Source organism: Esox lucius, chromosome 23 (genome assembly GCF_011004845.1).
Source record: "Esox lucius isolate fEsoLuc1 chromosome 23, fEsoLuc1.pri, whole genome shotgun sequence".
Lineage (NCBI taxonomy): Eukaryota > Metazoa > Chordata > Actinopteri > Esociformes > Esocidae > Esox > Esox lucius.
In genome coordinates, this window is record NC_047591.1 from 5067357 (window position 1) to 5084294 (window position 16938).

At 44.6% G+C, this 16938-nt stretch overlaps 1 protein-coding gene across 12 annotated transcripts in view; it reads left to right on the plus strand.

Moving 5' to 3' along the window:
- The first annotated feature begins 2338 nt into the window (after positions 1-2338).
- Positions 2339-16938, plus strand: part of dock4b (dedicator of cytokinesis 4b) — a 109994-nt gene continuing 95394 nt past the window's right edge. For all 12 annotated transcript variants that reach the window (XM_010896501.4, XM_010896508.4, XM_010896505.4 and 9 more), the window contains exon 1: positions 2339-2517. In XM_010896501.4, the coding sequence (XP_010894803.2) occupies positions 2481-2517 (37 nt within the window). In that variant the 5' untranslated portion in view covers positions 2339-2480. The remainder of the gene's footprint in view (positions 2518-16938) is intronic.

The window sequence follows — 16938 nt, forward strand, 5'->3', positions numbered from 1 at the left end:
CTGTCCTTTCCTTTCTTCAATGACAGGCTGTGAGAAGAGCGGATGTCTCATTGTGATTTCTGCATTGCAGATGTCTTGTTTGTATCTATGCACACAGATGACAAGTGATGGTGGGTGATTGGCGGAAGGGAAGCTCTGGGTGATTCTTCAGTGTTCTATCTGGGTTAGTGGGGCCATTTAGAGAGTTTCATCTTCAGATTCCAACAACGGTATATGACTCTATTTACATCTGAATCTTTTAGCGGACAGTTATCCAGAGCGACCCACAGGATCAATTTGGGTTGGCAGCCTTCCTTGCTCAAGGATAGAATGAATTAAGTATCACCTTGCCAGCTTCCATTCAATCCACCCTTATTTTGGTCCAACCTCTAACCATTCGCACTTGGAAGTTTTCCTTGTTCAAATGTCTTGGAGGAAGATGTGGATAGACACAACTCTGAAGTAACTCAATTGAATTTTACATTTGGGTAAGTGTTTAAAATGTGGGTTAAGTTAAGGTAAAGGTTACTGTGATGGTCTCCGTAGGGTTAATGTTTATGTTCAGGACAAGCAATGGTCATTGTCCTCTCAGAGCATTTAGCCTGTTTTGAACTGCAAACTCTCCATCGAGTCAACCAGTGAAGGCCTTCAGGGCAGATCTGCCATGTTTAAATAAGTAAAATTCCCATGTGTTCTTCAGAACCCATAAGGCACTAAGTAGAGACAGGGCCACTTTCTTTGTCTGGAGTGTACCTTTTGGTTATAATCCACCCAACTGGCAGTCAGTGAAAAGCACTGCAACCGGACTGACCTTTCTCTCTGTTGGTGCTCTTTTCATTCTTTCATCTCCCCTTTTCAATATCTATCTCTTGGTTGGCGGTCTATCCGTCGCTCTCTGAAAGACCTTAGAAACCTTTCACTCCCTCTTTCCTCGATTCTCAGTATCTCTCTTTTGATCCATATTTACCTCAGCAGTTTTTATTCCTGTTCTGGCGTTCTGTCCTTCATTCACTGTCCGTTCCCCTCCTCCAGTTCGGCCGAGTTGTCTTTCCATCTCTCCTCTTCAAAGACCTTAAGCTTACCGACTCACATGGGATGCTCTCAGCGGTAGAGGACATGCGGTGTGTCCTTGGGAGAGTTGATGCTTTGATAAAACTAGAGAGTTTTTTTTTACGGTGTAGGCATGGGTTTCAGTGGGCCAGTTATTCCTCAACGTGCTGAGAAACTCTGAAGGCATCAGCCCATTATAAAGTACCAGTTATAAATAAATGGCTGACCGCTTCTAAACTGACTCCTCTTATTTGTATTTGTAGCATTGGCGGTCGGCATGGCTGATCCGAAAGTTGTGACAAAACTTCACATTGCATCCCACTTAAGGTTTCTTAATGTTGATGAAAGAGTGCAAAAGAGGAAAGGGAGAATTACATGTTTTAGTTTTTTTACTTTGCCTCTACTGATTACTAGATCTGAAACCGACAGATTAATCTGTCTGTGAAGTGTGGGCTCATCCCTCAATGCTCCATCAAGACAACAAACAGCATAAACTAAACCCCTCTACCTGAACCACGCATAACCTTTCTCAATATTAATTTCCAGCGGTGGGGTGAAAGTGTGATGGGCTCGGTCAACCCTGGCAATGCACCACGCTCCGATCCCAAAGTGGAACGGACCACGACTTGTGAGCTTTAGGGGGATGAAGGAGTGGTCCGTTTCAGGCTGTATGTACGCTGCACATCTAACGGAGCGTTGAACTCTTGGCTGTGTACTGGAATGCCCTCCAGTCCTACACACACTCATGAATTCTTTATGTGCTCACCCCAGCAGCAGAAGCTCTGTAAGTGGCATCGACTTCTTGCACTAAGACTGCCTCCCCATCCATGCCTAGCATGTGAAAGATGGGCAATTTCAGCCAACATGTCAACCATCTTTAGTCAATAAGCAGTTGAATATGAAAACCTGCCACCACATCACTTACAGTAGAATTGGTAGCAGTGGTTAAGGAATCCCAAGCAATACCTCTGTGATATTGTTAGACCAACAGAGATTATTGTTTTGATCTCTCTCTCTGTCATTGACTTTCTTTATGTCTGTCTGTCCATTTATGTCTGACTGTCTAAAAATATATTAAATAAATAATTACACTACACTAGGATCACATCTAGCACTTGACAACGTAGTAATGATTCAGGAAGAGCAAAGCATCCATGTAGGTTTGTTACCATTTCATCCATGATTTCAATATGGATTTGTGGGACTCTGAGTCCTTTTTTTTCTTTTGGTTTGTTTACGTCATTCGTTTTTACTACAAGTCCCAGAATGCAAAGTTCCTACTCCGTTTCTCTCCACTATGAACGTACAGTAGCGGCTCACTCTCCTGCAATCTGAACAATGACTTCAGAGCGGAGGAAGGGAATTCAATAGCCTAGAATGCGTTATACAGCACGAAATATCTGTATTGAGCTGCTGTTCTCTCATATTAAGTCAATGTACCAACCGTAAATATGTGGATACCTACAGAGAACGAGAAATACGGCGTCGGTAAGTTTATTGTTTTTTGTGTTGAAATTGTCGTGGTCTCGTTTACTTGCAAATTTTAAATGAGTTTCATTATAGTGGCAACCTGAGATATTATGGTGCTGTTTCAACACCGTATTAAAATAACAATAATCACTCTTATCACATCGGTTAGTATAATTCCCTGTGTTTATTTCTCGGACGCCGCCACTTCATAACCACATTCAATGAGTATTCACTCCATGCATTTGTGGGCATATTCTATGAATACATTATGGTTTTTACACCTATGAAAATTAACGCAGCACTCATCACTTGAGGCTATGGGACCCTTTCATCCGTGCATATCTTTGGACTGCTCGCACAATTGCTTTTTTCGGTTGTTGCAAAACATTGTCTCAGGTTGATTGATGAATGGAAACAAACAAAATACCATACGCTTTGCAAAACATTTATCACTTTATAATGTGTTTAGACCTATTCTTAATTGAAAAGAAAAGGCTGTCCATATATATTTTTTATGGAATATAAAATTATTGTTGGTAGGTATTTGTAAATTCCACTGAACCGTCAACCTTGTTTATCTCGCCTCAAGCGAGTGTAACTGTTCTCCTACTGTGCAGCATTGTTTCGAGCAGCCCGTGTGACGGAGGCTAGTTGCAATAGATCAAATGTTGAAGTGAAGCAAACATAACACTGGTGAAAGACGCTACAACATCACAGGAAATAGGATGTAGGTTTTTATTTGGAGTGCTGTCTTCATTGTAAATTACCTAGTCGAACTGTTGTTCACTGGGTGCTCACATTCAGTCTAAATATCATTTTGAAATGCATTTCTCAATCCACCAGAAATAGTAGTACGGTAGGAAATAGTACTGGGGTAAGGAGAGAATGTTTGGAGATGCTTTATCAAGTCTCTGACTGTTCCTACTTTGAACTTAATTATTGAAGAAAAAATTGAAAAAAAAAAATCTTGGTCATGCATTCACAACTCTGTGCTGGTGGTCCACGTGTCCTAACCTGGAGTTATTAGAACAGTGATTCACTGAACCAGACCCTAGCATCTGTCGTGTATTTATGTGTTTTGTCTTTAGCTAACTGGCCTTGCACTTTGCTGCTGGTTTGTGCCCCCCTCTCCCTGTCACAGCAGAGCTGGCTTAGCTACTGTAAAGTTTAAAGACTAGTGTTTGAACCCAGAGGTTTTAGTCCGATACATTCCACAATTTCAACCTTCTCCTAAATTCGGTCTATGGAAGTGGGAAGTGGTGTTGCGTAACATTCAGTTTATTCCCAATGCTGAAATGCCGCCATTGTCTTAGAAATTGCAAGTGAGGCTTTCTTAAGTGGATTATGCAGTCGTTGAGCCTAATTTCAATAACACTTTAAAATTAGTTTAGATTTTGTTTTTGGCAGTGGGGGACTTCCTCCCTGTGATTCTGGGGAAGAAAGACTGTTTAGCAACTCAATCATAAGCTGCTGCTGTTGTTGTTTACTGGAATCAGTTGTTTTGACACAACATTAAACAAATACAGTGCATTTGGAATCAGTTGTTTCGACACAACATTAAACAAATGCAGTGCATTTGGCAAGGTTAAAAGGTTATATATGTGTTGTTTCAAAGTGCACAGACAACACACATCAAATGGCATCAGGGGCCTTTGTTATTGATGTGGAGAAAGACGTTTGTTGGATTTAGATACAGTCCAAGATAGAAGTACTGCCCAAGATAAGTTGGTCTTCAATTGGTTGTTTAGAAGGTTTAGTCTGCTTAATCAGCTGAGTAGGGAAATCTGGAGTTAACAGAAGACCATGTGTTTTAAACATCAGCTTATGTTTTTATACCCATTTTCCCTGTTGGTAAACAGTTTTTATTCCACTGAAGAGTTTTAGCCATTTATTGGAACTATTGAGATAAACATACCTAAAAAGGTTTGCTTTTGTTAGTCTTTAAGGTCAGGATCATTTTTGTTGAATTGTTTCAAGAAAAAGAAGAACAAGAATGTACACAATTCCGAAGGATCTTGACATGCAGATGATTATTTCAATATTCTAGCTGACACATCAAATAAGGTAGCTAGTAATATCCTTCTGATGATGACCATTCGTCACGGACACTTACAGAGTTCAAAGTTCAATACCCAGTGTACATTTTAATAACATGCTCTTAGAACTCGAGACATCACGCCTGGATATTTAGACTGTCCATGTATGTACATCATAAATTTGAGTGGGTGTAATGTTGATAGAGAAACCTTTAACATATCTGTTGGAATATAATTCATATACTATGCACTGCAAATAGGATTTCCTTGAGGCCCTTTCAGTGAACATTTTACCCACAACTTCCAGACCAGGTCTGGCTTTATAACATGGGTGGAGATTCTTGCATCCTTAATGCGAACCATTTGATCTCCCGCCAAAGAGAGAAATTAGAATTCCAATGTTTAATTGGGAGGTATTGGCCGTTTGATCTGGATTGGCCTCATGCATGGTTGGGGAGTCGGTAGGACCGCTCTATCATCTATCAATGAAATATGTATGGAATTCAATGGAGGCAGCTACTACATAATTAAGACTCCTGTCAGAGCGATTACAGGTTTTTAACCAGAAGCAAGAGCGCAAGATTGATGTGCTTCAAAGTAAAATCTGATTCCCACATGGGCCCTGATCCTATGGTGGATTAAATTGCAAGGCGTTTGACCGAAAAGAAAGTGTACGCGGATGTTGAGTTGACGAATGGTAGTACGACCGAATGTACAGGAATACCCTTGAGACCTCCTGGGAATACTTCCCCCCTGAATTTTCCACCCTACTTTCAGTGCCTTTTGAAGCTTGGCATACTGGAATCCTCAGTGGATTATCCGTCATCAATTAGACAAACATCGGCTGACAAAGTAGCTTGACAGCCTCAGAGAGAAAACGTTATTTCTGTTTTGGGAAAATGTATTTGCTGCGGATGGTCTTAAATGGGGATTTGGCAGGAAGTGAAGGGGCCTTTCTTTACTCGTTATGACTGATATTGCAGTCAGTCAAGCATGTCATTGCTCATCACAATTTGGAGACGTAATTAAACCTATTTAATGAGTTGCATGGGACCTTGTGTATGTGTGCGTGTGCATTTAATTGCATTTTCCAGTTACCATTCAAACAAAATACTTTGGATTTGGCTAATAACCAAGGTGTTTGAAATCTCAGATTGTGTTCGCAACTGGCTATGGAAACACACAGGAAATCTCTGCAATCAAATCCCCTTTAAACGGATGGTAGAGAAACAGATTGGAGCTTGTGTTTTGTGAACAGCTGACCTTGAATAGCCCACTCGGTTAGCGCAGTGAAGCTATGCTTCTAGGCTAACCGAGTTTCGTGGCGGAGCTTGAGGCCCGCATGGGTCCGTGTCAGCCCTTAGGCCGCCCTCCTCCCCAGGCTGCTGTCGCCTGTTCCCCCTGGGGGATATCACCGGGCTGATGGGTGGCTCTTGTCAGGACCCATTGTTGGTTGTGGCCACCCAATTCCACAACAATGTGCCTCTATGGGATTAGCAGGTTGTTTATAGGAGGAAAACTGGGAAACGGGGGCCCATTCCTTCATGATATTACCCCCCCCCCGCCAGCCTCTGTAATGAACACAGCCCAGGGGCATGGGTGGGTGGGGGGGGTGGGGTCACTGGGGAGTACAGGGGGGCGTGGTCCCACAACGCCTCCCCGGCTTGTAATTGCTTCTTCATCCGTTCCCCTCCAATGTCCTCATCCGATGGACTTGATCACGCCAGTTGTGTCGACACAGGCAATCATTCTTGGCTGATGCTCACTGGAGGGAGTTGCTATAGTCAATATTGAAGATCCCCGGTGAATTGGACAGGCACAGTGGGATTAGAGAGGCAGAGTGAGAAGGGGAGAGCGGAGGAGGAAGGGACAGAAATAAAGAAGGGTGGGTACCATTCACTGGTTAAACCTCAACTGCATTTGAATGCAAGTTGAAACACAAAACAGCGATGCACATTTGGCTAGCTTTCACTTGCAGTAAGTTTGTCCTGGGAGGCCATTGGGTTTAGATTTTGGTTGAAAAATGCAAATGGTCATATTGTTGCCTGGATCTCTGAATGTTTACCTTAAAGAAAACCTAGTACTTTCTTAATCTTTGCTGGGCCCATATCTACAAATTGTTTGATGCTTTATCCTGATTGCTTATTCCCCCTTATCTGCTTAAATGTCATTGAGTTTTGTCACCATCATGCCTAACCTTTAACTGTGGTGATTACCAGCAGAGGTTAACTTTTCTAAGTTACTTTTACTCCTAGCTTAGAGATGGTTTGAACACAATTCCTCTGAACAATTTCTGAAATAGACCTTGGTTCACCTGTGTGGCTGCTACACTTGTGGTATGGTTTTTACTCTGGCTGGTGTTATAGTTGGGTCTTTTCCAGAAGTGGATCCATGTTGTTTTTTTCACACCTCCAACTGAGCTATTATTTAGTTTTTATCGTATTATTTATTCACCATGGCAGCTGTGCACAACAACACACTTCATTTTAACCTGGTTAGTGAATATTACACAGGGTGGAAAAATGATTCATTTAGTCTGGGATGTGTTATCTCATTACTTCTGCTCTACTTACTTTGAACTGAAAATACAACAAAGCGCCCAAATCCACAAACATCATTATTTAATTAAATCTGAGCATGCAGAAAACACTACACTATCTCCCGGTCTTCATCCTTGAAAAATCTGCCCGTTTAGTTTCTGCATCCCCTCTGGCGAGGTATCTATTTGATAGGACAGAAACACGGGTCCCACTGTCCTATCTGACCCCATGGCTGTATATCCGTCCATGTGTGTTAAGGAGGTCTGCTGCTGTGACAAACCAGTGGGTGGGCTAGGTTCCCATCTACACACCACCTCCAGGATGAATGCCAGACAGTCCTGCACGATGGTAGTCAGCTGAATGTAGTCAGGCTTTTGAGGGAGCGAGGACTGATGTCTCCTGGTGATAACTAGACTGGCAGGTCCTCTCTGTGGCCGCGTCATGGCTGACCGTTATATATATATTTATCGTCGCATAAAATGGGCAGGTACAACGGTGTGCTTCAGACATCACCTTAGAAGAAACAAAGAAACAAACTCAGTAGTTCAGAGCAGACTGGAATTGCCCTATCCAGTTGAGAAATGGCTCATATATATGTGTTGATCCTAATCACATGAAGAATACAAATAAAATCATTGTTAATTACTTTGCGGCAGGTTGGAATTGTTGTCAACTGCAACGAATGCTTACTGTTTCTTAAGTTCCTGGCAAGACCTTGCCAGGAACGTAAGAAACACTGAGGGATGTCCAATTCATTCATTTTTAATGTACAAGGAGAATAAAAAAAAAACAGGTCTAAACCTCCCGGCCTCTGGGGCCTACTCATTGCAAGGAAACATATTTAAACCGTACTGATGTAGGGTATTGTCGCTGTGGTTTCCCATGATACCGTTCTGGGAACCCAGGGAGAGGTTAATGCGCTGCCCCATTACGAATTCACTGTCTGTGTTCATCAGCACTGCGGCGGTGGGGGTGGGAGAAATGACAGCCTGACACCAGTGCTTCAGCAATGTGAGCTGCGTTCACGGATGACAATCACTGTGATTGACGTGTGAAAGCTACTATTGACGCATTGACTTCTTTGGTGCACATGTTTATTATTAAAGGGGCCGGGGAATAAACGTTTCCTGATGAATCTGTTTCCTGAGGCCCGTCGCTGTGTATCGCCTATTAGATGTTCCGCCTGGGCTTCATTGTGTTAACTGTGTAATTATATTCCTCTTACAGTGCAGTATTTCTGACTATTATTTGCAATGTAAAAGGAATGTGCTGTCATTTGAGACTATGAAATGGACTCTTTCTGACCCCACAACGCACGCAAGTGACCCCCGGGCATCCACTGATTTCACGTGCGACCGCAGTCAGTATTTAATGAGTGACTTGGCTCCTCTGTCCGACAGCCTCTTGTCCTGGGCTTTTAAATGGAACAATAAATGGTGTGTCGTTCATGCATTATTAATGCATTGTAATAAAATGAATCACAGTTGTGTTTGCCTTGAGGTTGAACCGGGCCTCTCTGGGCAGGAGTGCTTTTCTACGAGGTGTTAGCGCTAGGTTATTATTCTATTATGAATCTCCCAATATAGTGGGTCGGCATTGGGTCAGTTGCGGAAAAAGCCTTCTGTAATTTGCCAAAGGTCCCAGTTGTTGTTGGGGGGTTATCACGGATGGGACGGCGCTCTGCGATTTCCTTTGGCAGGCAGAAATTATGCACTGTACCATCTTGGGGAGGAAGATATGCTGACAGACTGGGGGGGGGGGTCTTTTTGCAGACACTGGAGTTTACCCTCTTCTGTCAACCTTTCTTTTTCTCCACCCGGGTGTCGGCCTTCTTTCTCTGTTGGGTGATTTCCTCAATGTCAGTCTCTGTTCTTTTGTCAATTCTTCTCTCTGTCAATGTTTTTGTATGTTCTCTCCTCTCATTTGTCTGTTTGTTCTCTGATGCTGGACATGCTGCATGCGTCGTCAGGGTCGTGGGTTCGATCAGACCGTCTCTCTGGATTTAGCTACGTCCTAGTGTCCTCGTTCGCGTTCCCCGGAATAATATGGATGATCATGTGCGGGCACAGGATCTGGTTTCTGCTGTTATCACAAGACCTGCAAAGGTATCGGTTGAGTTGAGACGCCCCCACAGCTGTCACCTGGTCACGATGGTGTTCATCATGATCAATGTGAAGAGGGCTTGAGGTGACCACCATGTCTTGGTTGTAAGTGAAAGCGTTTAATCACATTTTCAGGCCCAAATTATACTCTATGCATTTGCGAGCACATTTTTAACATATCAGTATTCTTATGTATTGCACAACATCGGAATTAGGGTGCCATTTGAAAGGCTCCATCTCTTTGGGTTGTGTTGTGTTGGTGAAGTAACCTACAATGAATCTGGGCAGATGGCATTTCATGTTTTCCTGGCTCCCCATGTCCTTGGCTTGTGTTTTTATCTGTGTTGTTGATGGGTGTTGTTTGAATGCTGTTCTGTCTTGCTTGGAAATGCGGGACGAATGATACTGTACATCATCATGATGTTACTGCAGGCTGTTGTAAAGTCTGCCTAGCTCTCATTATCATCTCTCCTGTCCGAGTGATAATGTTCTCTCTCTCTCTTTATCTCTTGCTCTCTCTCTCTCTCTCTCTCCCCCTCTCGCTCCCCCTCCCCCCCCTCTCTCTTTCTATCTCTCTCTCTCTCTCTCTCTCTCTCTCTCTTTCAATCTCTCTCTGTTTTCAGAGCTTTCCTACTCTATATTTAACATCAATTCTATCCCTTTACTGGCATGGGGAGCATTTGTTTAAATTGCTAAAGCAATTGGAAACATAAGGTGTGATAAATAACCAAAACAGGAAGCAAATAAACACACAAGATTCCCAAGGATGAAGGCATCTCGAAAGCTATAAGCTAAGTGCCTTAATGTGAACATAAAGTATAGAAGACCAGGGAAACCATCAACAGTTGCTCTCTGCAGGTTGGTGGCCTCCCTCTGTTGGTCACACCTACAGTATGAATCCATTTGTCTGCCGGGGTTTCACTAGACACTGCCGGGGTTTCACTAGACACTGCCGGGGTTTCACCAGACACTGCCGGGGTTTCACTAGACACTGCCGGGGTTTCACTAGACACTGCCGGGGTTTCACTAGACACTGCCGGGGTTTCACTAGACACTGCCGGGGTTTCACTAGACACTGCCGGGGTTTCACTAGACACTGCCGGGGTTTCACTAGACACTGCCGGGGATTCACCTGACACTGCCGGGGTTTCACTTGACACTGCCGGTGTTGTAAGTTGGGTAAATCAATTCACGCTTCCCTCTGCGTGTTGGTAGTAAGTCGTGTTCATTGGTTCTCCGTTAACGTTGCTGGTGCACACGCGCGTCCACAGACCTTTATGGACACACTGACAGACAGCGTGGATGACACCCATTCATCAGCTCTGCATGAATCTGCTCAGTGTGGCTGGTCTGACCTTGGGTGATGTAAGCCATCATCTTACCTGTGTGTGTCTGTGATGTCTGCTTCCTGGTGTTGCCAGGTTCAAGGTGTATCTGTCTAGGCTGTGTTGGCTTTGATTTCTCCTCTGTGTCAGCGTGCTGTAGAGGTCTGGCTTTGTGCCCATACACACACACACACACACACACAGCCCTCAGGTCTTTTTTATTCTGCCTTCCACTTCCACAGACAAGCCTGTTTAACTTAACGTCAGTTTGACTTTGAAAGGGGTTTTATTGTACTTCGCTGTAGTTGCTGGTGTGGTTTCATCATGTGTATATTCAGAGCAATTGGAATTGATTTCATCCCAGTGTGCTAATTCAAACAGCTACACACATGGAATCCATACCAATCTACGTCGGTTGTTCACGGTTTCCAGTTCTTTTAGATGAGCAGGACAAAACAAATTGAATTGAATTGTATTCATAATAAAGATTTCAGAATGGAGTAATGTTTTATTTTTGTTTCTTGGGGCCCAGTTCTGCTTGTTTTTAATTAGTCTCAGCTATACTTCACACTTATCGTCTTGCTCCATTTTAGACTTACTGAACCTTGTGGTGGGACTTTTCTCTGTCAAACTGTTTATCCAACTAAAGAGAGTCTTTAAAGCATTTTGACGGAAACCAGAAATATGTTAGGCTTATCCTGAGAATGAAAAAGCAGTTCACGCAAGTTGTTTGTCTCGGGTCACTGTGTCTTGGCTTCCTTCCTTTTTCCTTCTCAGCACAGATTGAATGTGGTCTTTTTTTGTATTCATCCTGCATCAACACCAAAGAGTTGGCGTTGCAAAGCATTCTGGGATGCCCCTTTGTTTCCTGGTCTTTTAACAGGCTGTGAGGATTCCTTCAATTGATTCATTAGCTGGCTTTTGTTTTTCTCATCATTCAACAGTCTTTGTTTTGCACCAGCATGAACCATTATTTGCAAAACAGGAACGGATTTAAGCCATATGCTGTATATATTTCCAGTGGTTAAACTTATTGAGAGTGGCTGACCCCCAGTCGTTGTCCCTGTCCGGCCTCAGTATCAGTCAGTGCTGTGCTTAGCTGCCCATTGTCGGGCATTTTAAATGAATGCGGTTGGAGTATGGCGGATGTAGTTGAACATCTTTTGTAGGTCTGAACAATCTAACATGGCAGTTCTTTTTCTATGCTAAGTATGAGGTTGTTATATCAACAAGAAGCTGCCTTAGCTCCAGTCCGGTCTGCTATGAAATTGCAGACCGGATTCAAACAAAACAGAGGCTGGAGTCATTCACACCCCTTGTGTCTTGTCCCCCGCTCTTCCCAGCCATCGCTGGGCCGCTTTGCCCACGGGCCCTTAACCCAACACCCTCTTCTTTTCTCTCTTTATCCGATTCCTCACGTTCCTCTGGCTGGTGTACATTTAGGCCTGACCGATTGCAGCAGTGTGCAGTTTGGCAGTAAAAGGCTGCGTAATGTATATCCCTCGTGTGGGCGAGTAGGCTGGTCAGGACCTGGGTCGTCCTGCTGCGAGGGCCTCATTGTGTAAGGCCTCCATACACACAGCTCATGTGGTGACCGATTGAGGCCTGGGATCACTCTTACAGGCGAAGGGGAGGGATGCTGTACAGGCAACCCAGGAGAGCCCTTGTGATTGTCCACCTCTTCACATCTGAGCGGATTAGTTAATGAAGGTTTGGGGAGAATGACAATACTGTTGGTTCCCAGCCTAAACATAATTGGTTTGAATAATCAGAGTGCGTTCATAGCCAGCATTCAATCCTGAATTGGATAGTAGATTTGTTCTTTTTTTCTTGGGGAGGGGGTTGTTTATTTTGCAATATTTCCATAGTTGATCATCTGACAAACACTAGAAAGAACTAGACTGCCCTCAAAACTCAGCTCGTCTTACTGCATTCAGAAAGCCTTGCATATACTGTAAATACATTTTTTATTCTATACTCGCCACTCACATCCCATTATATTATATGCTCATCACCCGTATAATTGTAACTCGTGTATATATTTAATATTTTTTGTCCATATGATTTGTTTAAAACCAGTGTGACAACTAAACCAAGTAAAATTCAGTGTCTCTGTGAATGTAGGTCTACTTAGCTATTTAAAAGTGATTATGATTCTGACAGCACATTTTCAAGGTCTTCAAATGCCCATTTTCATCTTGAATGTAAAAACAATACATCAGTCAGTAGAGGCGGTAAAGCCATTAGATGATCCGCTCTAAATGAGAAATCAATGTTGCCTATGATGTGGTATAGTGTTTCCCACTTGACTCTCAACCTGCGGCGTTATGACCAGCCATTGGAGGTGGGGCAGGGTCCATTATGGCAGTCACAACTGTCTTCCTGTAGGCGTATCACATTTCTTTTTCTATCATGTGGGGATTCCTTTCGGAAGATGAGATGGTCAAGGCTAATTAGTTCTGAATGGATTCCATACGCTCACATTGCCTGAGCTACTGTTTGTCAAGTGCCCTAGCTGTGGTATCTATGTTTGTGATACAGTGTCTGCTTGTTGGGTTGGTGCTGGCAAATGTCCGACTGGGTTCATGAACACATTTTGTTTTCTTTCTCTCACCAACTAGCATTATTGATTTTGAAACTGGTCACACGGTCTGTCTGAGCCTTGACATTTGCTGGCATGTGTCCGTCCTGATGCCTGCATCAAAATGAGATAGAAGCCTTGGTTCATTGTCTCCAGCCTCGGCCGTCCCTCCTGCTTTGTTGCTAAGCTAGCTTTCACATTGCAAGCATGGATGCTAAAAATACACAAACACAAGTGGAGCATGTGGCAGTGCACAGGTTTAGGATGATGTATGTTCCAGGTTATAGAACGGTCGGTGCCATTCTTAGTGTCTCAGACTTAGTAGCCCTGTATGGACATAACAGCATGCTATTGAGGAGTTCCATGTCTAACCCCGAGCAAAGAAACACTATGATTTTATTTGTTTATAGTCCAATTTTATCCTTAGAATTTCAGAATTGTGACACATATCTTTAAGCATATCTGACAAAATGTATAGATGTTGGGCTGATATATTAGCCTCTCCTATAACATTTATTTTTCTATGACATGAGTTGCATTTTGATGTTAATAATAATTATTCAACATATTGTTTAATAGTAATTAGGGAATCACTTGTGATTTCCCAAATCATGGTGTTTTATTTTTGTCTAGATCTCATATGGAGTCCTATTCATTTATATTATTGGATTGATAAGAAGACATTTAATTTTGGCTTCATGGTAATTATTAGGTATTTATACAGTATTATATTGTATTTATTCCAATTTGAAAACCATGAATATGGAGATAACCCGTATGAATATTCAGTCAAAGGCCTGGACGAAAACCTGACATTTGCATTGGTGGAAATGTAAAATCCAGGCCATTCATTTATTTGTTGATTTACTGGGGGGAATGTCCCCGGTCCACTGTTGGCATCCTCATCAGAGGCATCTGTGGTGGCGTTTAAATCTCCCCTGGTTGGTTTTCATGAGGACCAGCGCCCTAATCCTCTTTACACATGTTGTTGGTGCTAATGCAGTGTGGAGGCTGCTGCCTCCCTCTGCTCACACCACCGTTGACACTAAGGTCTGGGCCAGAGCCTGTCCTGTCTACAGAACAGCAGCAGTGGATCACAGAGGAGGAGGAGAGGGCAGGGCAGAGGGGGGAGAGGGCAGAGGGCAGAGGGCAGAGGGGGGAGAGGGCAGAGGGGGGAGGGGGCAGAGCGGAGGAGAGGGCAGAGGAGAGGGCAGGGCAGAGGAGAGGGCAGAGGAGTGGGCAGGGCAGAGTGGGCAGAGGAGGAGGGGGCAGTGGAGAGGGCAGAGGGGGGAGAGGGCAGAGGGGGGAGAGGGCAGGGCGGAGGAGAGGGCAGAGGAGAGGGCAGAGGAGTGAGCAGGGCAGAGGAGAGGGCAGGGCAGAGGAGTGAGCAGGGCAGAGGGGGGAGAGGAGGAGAGGGCAGGGCAGAGGGGGGAGAGGAGGAGAGGGCAGGGCAGAGGGGGGAGAGGAGGAGAGGGCAGGGCAGAGGGGGGTGAGGTGGAGAGGGCAGGGCAGAGGGGGGAGAGGTGGAGAGGGCAGGGCAGAGGGGGGAGAGGAGGAGAGGGCAGGGCAGAGGGGGGAGAGGTGGAGAGGGCAGGGCAGAGAGTGGGCAGAGGGGGGAGAGGTGGAGAGGGCAGGGCAGAGAGTGGGGAGAGGAGGAGAGGAGAGGGCAGGGCAGAGAGGGGGGAGAGGAGGAGAGGAGAGGGCAGGGCAGAGAGGGGGGAGAGGAGGAGAGGGCAGGGCAGAGAGGGGGGAGAGAAGTAGAGGGCAGGACAGAGGGGGGAGAGGAGGAGAGGGCAGGATGGAAAGGAGGGCAGGACAGAGGGGAGAGAGGCGGAGAGGGCAAAAAATCCAAATCAACTATTATGTTGAATGACACACTGCAGGAAACAGGCCATCCATCCTATTGGGCAGGATACAGAAGGCGGTGTATTGGCAGCACACTAGGTTGCTGCATGCCAGAAAATGAGGCAGGCAGAAACCTGTCTTTCGCCGTTTTTTATTTTATGTTTGGTTTCTCATCTGTTTAGCTTTGCTCCACTAATTGTCCTGTTGGTAATCCTCATTTTTATTCTGATGTCATATCTGTAAATTAAATTAATATTATTTCCAGATTATGCTTTGTTTGTGTTTTCATTCTGTCATGGCAATAGCAATTTGAACTAAATTGAGAGAGTGCGAGCGGTCAGCGAGACCGAGGGATAGAGAGTGAGACCAAGAGAGACTTTTGTCAGTGGATCATCAACAAGGCTTAGTCCTACATTGACCAGCATAGTCTCATGTCACCCATAGCAGAGGTACTGCGCTTGCAGGAGGGTTTTGTCTGTTTGGAGCTCATTAAAGCTTTGTAACCAACCCATCCGCAACCCTTAGGCCCCAGGGAGGAGGACCGATGGCACTCAGATGCACATATTAGGAAAGTTTTTTTTTATTACACATTGTCTTAGACCTAGTGCTGAGGGATTGGAGGGAGGAAAAACAAAGATGAAATTAATCACTCCAACCAACCTCCGCTTTTCTTTCCAGCAACACCTCCGTGTCCTCAGACTTCAGCGCGGCTTTTAACTAGTTTTTATTAATTACAGGCAGTTTTCACGGGTGTAAATGGCTGACCCAATTCGGAAACTGGGGCAGCGTTTTTTTGTTCTTTCTCCCCCACCCTCACTTTTTCTATGGATTTTGCCCGGCTGTGTGGAGCCTGGTCGCTCTGAATAAATTAGCTGTGCCTAATCACTTTGACTCACGGCCCATCACTGCTACGTCTACTTTAAATTGTCCAGCTGAGCGAGCCTGTCCTTGCTAACACACTCAGGCATAACTGTTTTTCCTCCTGATTTAACCTGTGAGAAAAATCGCAGAAGTGGAATCTAAAAACCCAATTCATTTTGCTTGATTGACAGGACAAGCTATAAACTTGAGAGTCATTATGGAACTAAATTAAAAGCTCCCCTGTTTCATCTGGATCAGTTTGGACTGTAATTGAGGAAATGCAAGTAACAGTGGTCAAGTAGCTTTAGACTCAATACTCGTAGCCAAACTTTAAACGATCCACTCTTACGACAGCTGAGTAGCAGTTAATTAACACTGCGCCATCAGCTGGAGAATCCTTAACTTTTTCCTCTCCTCTCCCACTCCTCTCCCAATACCCCCCCCCCCCCCACCCTTGTGGTAACTGGCTATGCCTCTTCTCTCTGTGGCCGGCTTTGACAAATAGTGTTCCATTCCATTCCCGAGTTTCATTCCTGAAGCAGCTCTGGAACTCTCTTGCGGAGCCAGTGGTGGTCTTCTCGGTTCTACTGTGGCTCACACGCAGTTTTTCGACCCCTGGAATAATCCGGCATGATCCGGCAAACCGGCGTGTGGCTGCATTGGCGCGCAGTGACATAGCTTGGACAGCTGAAGCCTAAGAGGAATGCCTGACCACGTGCCTGAGCTCTTACACAGAGAGGCCTTACTGTAGGGAAATAAGTTAAACCCCACTTTATGTTACACTTTTACGGTTTCCCTCTTATTCTGTGTCGAGTATCATTTTATGTTCAACGGTATGTCATTGTGCGGCTTTGAAAAGTTTTAAGGCAGACTCAGACAATGAAATGTAAGCCGTTATCTTTAATAGTCTGTTTTGGTTTCTGGTGTATTGGGGGCTTCCTGTACACGTTCCGTCCCATTCTGGTGACTGATCTACAGCGGCCAACGTCACACGCTACACCACCGAACACACACTCCGGTCTCAACTGGCCTTATGGAAGAAGAGGTGCCGGTTATTGATTGGTCCAAACGGAAGTCACGGCTGACACTGCTGTGCCGAGGGCTGTATGGGCCTCATCCTAACTAGTCACTGACTTCATCATGGAGAAG